This window comes from Polyodon spathula, chromosome 21 (assembly GCF_017654505.1).
Source record: "Polyodon spathula isolate WHYD16114869_AA chromosome 21, ASM1765450v1, whole genome shotgun sequence".
NCBI classification, from domain to species: domain Eukaryota; kingdom Metazoa; phylum Chordata; class Actinopteri; order Acipenseriformes; family Polyodontidae; genus Polyodon; species Polyodon spathula.
Genome location: NC_054554.1, coordinates 4,338,716 through 4,345,379, shown reverse-complemented (window position 1 = coordinate 4,345,379; position 6,664 = coordinate 4,338,716). Strand labels below are relative to the sequence as shown.

The window sequence follows — 6,664 nt, the reverse complement described above, 5'->3', positions numbered from 1 at the left end:
TTTTTTATGTCCAGTCCTGTCCTTTTTTTCAATATTATGTTTTCAAGGTCTCTGTGACCTTTATATATTGTATTTGTTTATCATTTCTATCTTTTCTTTACAGTCACATGGTCTTCACATAAACCTCAATCAAGCATCACTCTGATCTATTCCACCTGTTATGACACGGTGTTAACAACATCACCCTCGGCACACATAACACTGCTCTTTCTTGCAGGATACAATGCAGCTGTAGCTTTGTTAAATTTGTGTCTATAAAAATGTGCTCCTTCTCAGTATTAAAAATTGCTGCCATCTTGTGAGAGCATGGGGAATTGCATTTCAAACTGGCTCGGCATTTTCAATGGCTCAGCATCTCTGCCCAGCGAACTGAATGGACAGTTGAGGGTTGGTCTTACCATTGAACTGAATAGCAAGCTCTGATGTCAGTATTATAAACTAATCAGCTGCTTGGAGGAGATCCACTATATTTTCCCCTGCCTACGTGTTTTCTTCTAGTAACCTTGTGTAAGGGAGTTTCAATGTTTAGAGAGAATAACACACCTCTCAATCCAGCATGCATGCTATAGATTTCTAGTGCATAGAACACGGCCATTAAATGGCATGTTTCAATCAAACGGGCCACTGTAGGTTTGGCATCTCAGAGGCACTGGCTGGACGTGAGCCGCTGTAAAAACAATATTAATAACCCAGTTCACCCACATACAGAGGGTCCTCATAATTACACATTAGTACCATACACTTTGAAATATTTCTATAAAATCAAGTTTATCAGTGTCAGTCTGAAAACAGATTTAGGTTCGTGAATACCAGTGCAGAGCATTAGAGTCGTCATGGTGATCAGTTCAATAGCGAGAGATTAAAACAACCATACAAAAATGCAACACTCATTCCTCTAATTAATGTTACTTATTCGTTAGGTTCGATTTATTTGACTGATGTATAGATGGAGATAGATAATAATAATAATAATAATAATAATCATAATAATCATAATAATCATAATAATAATCCCAGTATTTGCTATCTTAGCAGTTATTAACACTGTTGACTATATTATATTGCCTACAATTTGCAAATAACACACTGAATTCGGAGCTCATGTTTTGTTAAAATATCCTAAACTATCATAGCAAATGCTGCATTCCATACCGGACTGACTGCTGTAGTCCCAGATTCTTGTGTTAAAATTACATTGAGCGAAAATTGTAAGGGGTGCTTGAGCTGAAACCTCCAGACAGAAGGGGTACAGTTTTAAAAAAAAAGTTGGAAACCCACTTCTTTCATGCGCAGTGATTGCAGCCAGCTGCGTCGTCCCAATCCATCTTCCGATCTTCTGTTCTTTCAGTCTTGATCTCAAGTAAAAAAAATATCTGTGCTCTACTGCTCACGTCTGTGCGTCATTACGCGCTGGGGAAGCAAAACACAAACTTCGAGAGCAGGCCATTCATTTATTTTTAAAACCTGAAAAGAAAGAAAGTCGAAACACAATGCAGCGTAAGTTTGCGATTTTTTTTTTTTGTGTACAGTATACAAAATGAGCTGTGTATAAACTGGACGGCGTTGCTTTTGATTTACAGAATGTTTTAGTCATACTAGTAAACAACATGCATTTACTAGGACTGTGGCACGTGAAAGTTGTGCATTTGAATGAATTTTTATTTTTATGACCCATCCGTAGAAACTGCCCATGTGTGAATCGTTTTTAATTTCATGTTTGTGACTGTTAATTAATGTCTCTGTCTAATTATCCATAGGTGATGTGTGCTTAAATATACCGCCTAATCATGCCAAGATGCTGGATGTTCAGGTAATTCCTTTGCCATTATTGGAAGTGACTGTGTTTTGCTGCCCTGCTCTGTTGTGGTGCTAACTAAATGATTGAGCTGAGGTCACTCGATAACGACGCTTATCTGAATACTTGTCCTTCGTATAACATAATGCACCATTCAGTAGAAAGTGTACTACACCGTTTACTGTTAAGACAATATAAATACTGTACTTTTCACCAGCCAGTAATGGCGTTTGTTGTATTTCTCTGTGGCGTATAGCTTAAGTGAAGGAGTTTCCTAGAAATATTAATAATAATAAAACAAAATCATAATCCCAAAATAAATATAAAAAAAAAAAAAGAACTTCTCTATGAATATATGTAACATGACATTTCAAAACTATTATTAGCTGTCCACAAGTTAATTTATTATTATTTTTTTTTTTTGGGGGGGGGGGGGGGGGGGGGGGGGTATATGCCATATATGCCATATATATGGCATGCTTTATGGCAACCGGGAAGTGCAAAGCAAAATATGTATTACTTTTTTTTGTTTTTTGTCTTTTAATGTTGTGGGTGTCTGGCACTGCAGCCTCAAGGGCCCAAGCAGGCAGAGGCCTTTGTAAATTCCTTTCTGAAGCGCACGATGCCACGGCTGGAAGACAAGGACATCCAGAAGCATTTGCACCGGAAGGCTGTGGTTCTGGAGCATGCATTCAAGAAGACAAAGAAAAACAAGAGGAGTAAAACCAAGAGCCTGAGTGCCAAAGAGAGAAGAGAAATGAAAATATTTGAGCTTAAACCAGAACAACAGAAGTCAGTACCCAATCTGCTGCCTTTTTGCGCCATTATATTGTGTGAACGTTTGATCGCCAGAAGCTAGTGTGACCCAAAATGAATATATGCATTTCTTTCTATACTAGTTAGCTGATAAATGGGATAATTTATAATCCAACATAAATGATCCCTTTGACAATGTTTTGGGATAAGTAAGCTACTAGTATCCAGACGAGTATTGATGGTCCATATGGATTCTCGTCGTTTTCTGGATTTTCTTATATAATATACATTGATATGCCACACTCATCCAAAGAAGCATATGCAAGTGAGACTAGTCCACTGTGTTGTGTTAGTAGAAGCCCACATTAGTTTTCATGCCAGTTATATTTCAGTAATGGTTGCAAAGGTGGATCTAGAAAGTGCTAGACTGGAACCACCAGAAACTGAATTAAAACATTTCTGTCTGACACTGAATCACACAACTGTTAATAATCCCAGTCCAGAGAGTAGGTTGTAAAAATTAAAGATTTTGAAGTAAGAAGTGTAAAGCAACTCGCTAAAAGTTGAAAAGTTTGCATTTAGATGGAGCGGTTTACTATTTAATTATTTTTTTATTTTTTTTTATCATAAGATCAGAATATTTTCAGATATAGTATTTGTTTTGTTATTTTTTTCATTACAGATACGAGCTGTTCTTACCCTTGCACGAGTTATGGAAGCAGTACATACGTGAGCTCTGTAATGGACTAGGACCACAAGTGTAAGCCATTTGTACATATGTGAACTAGAAATCAGAATGGTTGTTTCATATAACTGTTGATTAACTAACATTGGTGTGTTATTTATCTTCTAATACAGGCAGTGTGAAATGTCTGGAATTGTTTGAATTTCAAGAAACTTCATAGTTATTTGTCCTGTAATATCTGTCTGTTTGTCCTTTTGAACAGACATTCTGTATGTGAATTTATTAAGTATTTATGGCTGTGTCATTATTTTCTTTTGTTTAGTGAGCCCATGATTGTCCAAACAAAGTTACTAAAGGCAGATTTCCACGGTGCTGTTGTAACAGGTAAAATGTACTTCTTGTGACAATTAGCTTACTACATTTTGTATTTCACAGGAACAATACAGAACATTTATTTACCCAAGCTGTAAAAACTGAACTGTGTAGACACTTTGTATATATTTAATGTTTGTCTTATTTTTCACAGTGGTAAAGTCAAAATGTCCTTCCTATGTGGGCACTACAGGTATCATTCTGCAAGAACTGAAGCATATGTTCAAAATTATTACCAAAGATGACAAATTAAAAGGTACATATTGCCAAGGAAAAAGGATGCTGCTTTTGTAATAATGGTGTATTATGCGATTGCCACAAACAGGCAAATTCTCTTTCTTTCTCAACAGTCATTCCAAAGTGCAACAGCGTGTTTGGTGTGGAAATTGATGGATTTGTTTCCCATATCTACGGCAGCAAGTTCCAGCTAAGATCAAGCGAGCGTTCAGCTAAGAAATTTAAAGTAAAAGGAACTATAGACCTTTAATCAGGTGCCAGCGAAGCAGAAGCAGACTCTCGGCATGTGTCACTAGTTCCACTGCCAGATGGGGTATAAAAGGAACTTGGCTACCTGGAAAAAGATATTGATTGGCATGTCTCTGGAGAAACGTCTTATTCCAAGCCGTTCATTTCACTTTGTACTTTTAATTTCCACCATTAAATGCTAATCGGATTACATCCAGTAATTAGTACTCTTTTTTTGTAAGTGGCAACCAAGCGTTGCAGTGTATGCACCATTTAAGTTAACTCTGTAACCATAAGGCATGAGGAAAACTGGAATGAAATGGTGTGTGTTGTAAAATATTCTGTCACAGTTCTAGGTAGTGGCAACAACAAAAGTACAAGTATAATGATTAAGTGAAGTTCTTTCATCACAGTCACTAATCCAGTGCAAACTTTGTTTTTTGAGTGACATGCAAGTGAAAGAAAAAAAATATTGGAGTATAATGTAAGTACTGTAGAGCTGTGTTCTTTGTCAAACTTGCTGATGCCGATTTACAAAGTGAGCTACTGTAAAAGTATGATTTACACAAAAAAATAATACCAATGAAACCACCTTTCTTGCTGTCAAAGTGCAATGTTGTCTAAATCCACTAGGTGGCCTTTGAATACACTTTTCTCTCAAAAGATGTTCTGCATTCATGTAAGAGCACAGAGCCTTAGACAAGTAAAATTATATTAAACTAAGGAGACAAATACTTTAGCTTTCACGTACAATGTTCAGTCTTAATGGTTTACAGTGCAACAAGATTAGATATAACCTTTCTAAAAAAACTAAACAAAACATGGAAATCAATTGAAGATCTACATAAAGCAGGACATTCTGAATGAAATGTTTAGAACAGTACTAAGCAGCTTGATGTTTATGTACACTGAATACAGAATTCTCACCGTTGATCTGATGGTCGGTGATTTAAATTTTTAAATATCAAAAACATTTAAGACATTTTATAAAAGCTTTGTTCAAGAGATTTCCTGTGATGGCTATTGTGAAATGCCTTGAATTTTTTGAAGTGTAATTCTCCAAATCCAGATTGCAAAATCCCCTTCCCTCCCTGTGCATAAATCGGTTCCTATAGTGCTTTTGGAATCTCCCTAGCTTTCTTGTTGCTGATTAAACCCCTTAAGGTACACAAGGAATTGAACACTTGTTGTTCAAATGGTTTCTTCTTAAAATCCATTTCAGAGTGACTCAAATATCACGAGGAAACTGAAGACAAGATCCAACATTTCAGTGAATTTAAACAGTTTCGTACACCTCGTTGCAAAAATAAGAAAGTTAGCACCATTTTTATTTATGTGGCACATATTTCCCTTGTACCTTAAAAGGTTGTAGGTTTGAAAACCAGAATAGTGCAGGGGGAAAAGACACTTGTACCCTGCATACTTTTACTGTGTGACATGCTTGTTAGAAGTAAAGGGCTACTCTCCCCTCCTCTTTTGCCCCAGATACACCCTCACCCCCAGACCACTTTTAGAAAGGCTCCAGTGCGGTTGAATAATATGCAGGATTTATGATTACCAAAGTCGGTCATTGGGTGAAAAGATATCAAGCCAGGTTAAAAAAAAAGCAAAACCGTAAACAAGGAAGTCGATCCAAAAAAAAATAACTTCATTACACAAGGCCGTTTTTCTTTTCCTCATAGTTCTGCCAGTATAAAATACAAACATTCTTCAGACGAGATAATAAACCAGTTGTTTCTGAAAACTCTCAGTGCACAGGAAATTCATGTTGAACCTGTTTCAAACAACAGCTAGTGGCAGCTAGGGCTTGTCTAGTGTTACTTTTGCAGGTTAGTCAAACATTTTGTAAATTAAAAGGCTGTACACTGCATTGTGCACAGTATATACAGTAACACCAATAAAACCGGATAAGGTGCAGAGTCCTATACATGTTTATTAGAAACCATAAACTTATTAATGCTGCTAATGTTAATAAACTGCTGAACAATGTTGTAACAAAAAGAACAAAAAAAAACTTCTTCCTGTTTGGTCATTCTTTCTGTTAATTGCATGTGAAACACTTACCCCAAATAAGTGTGACTATGGGAAAAATATGTATAGGATATTGCTCAAATTTCATCACCATAATAATTTCCCTGACAATCATTTATTGTAAATAGAAACTGCTCACAAATCAATGTTTTAAAATAATTGGATTTTTCTTTTATAAAGAACTAATTCATTTCTTTAGTTAAACTTGTCACTGCTGCTCTATTTCATCATGTGATCTGTGCAGAGGTCTACTTTTGTGATGCTGTTCATTTCTTTAATAGCTTTTATTAGCTAATTTTCCTTACATCATGACAAACCCTTAATAAAGTTAATAAACCATGGTATAAGTAAAGTGTTTTTTTTTTTTTTTTTTTTTTTTTTTTTTTTTTTTTTTTTTAAGTGCATTGGTAAAAATAAATTAATTAATTAAAAAACAGATTTTCAAGTGCTGTAGATATGGGGTATGTAAGAAAACCTTTATGTGGGGTTCACTCTGCAGATGTGCTTGTGCATTAACCCTGATGAAATGTGGGTTAAAAAAAGTCAAGTATGACACAGAA

At 35.7% G+C, this 6,664-nt stretch overlaps 1 protein-coding gene across 1 annotated transcript; it reads left to right on the top strand.

The window, feature by feature from the left end:
• The first annotated feature begins 1,381 nt into the window (after positions 1–1,381).
• Positions 1,382–6,445, top strand: LOC121295975 (ribonuclease P protein subunit p29-like). The gene is made up of 7 exons (XM_041221082.1): positions 1,382–1,497; positions 1,758–1,810; positions 2,364–2,587; positions 3,234–3,311; positions 3,559–3,620; positions 3,763–3,864; positions 3,959–6,445. Exons 1-7 carry the CDS (start codon positions 1,491–1,493, stop codon positions 4,093–4,095), a joined length of 663 nt encoding a protein of 220 aa, XP_041077016.1. The 5' UTR covers positions 1,382–1,490; the 3' UTR covers positions 4,096–6,445.
• The last annotated feature ends 219 nt before the right edge of the window (positions 6,446–6,664 follow it).

Excerpts from the sequence above, each read along its gene's own strand:
- LOC121295975 (XM_041221082.1), top strand. Across the intron at positions 2,588-3,233 it reads CTTAAACCAGAACAACAGAA|ATACGAGCTGTTCTTACCCT; the intron begins GTCAGTACCCAA and ends TTTTCATTACAG. Across the intron at positions 3,621-3,762 it reads CCACGGTGCTGTTGTAACAG|TGGTAAAGTCAAAATGTCCT; the intron begins GTAAAATGTACT and ends TATTTTTCACAG.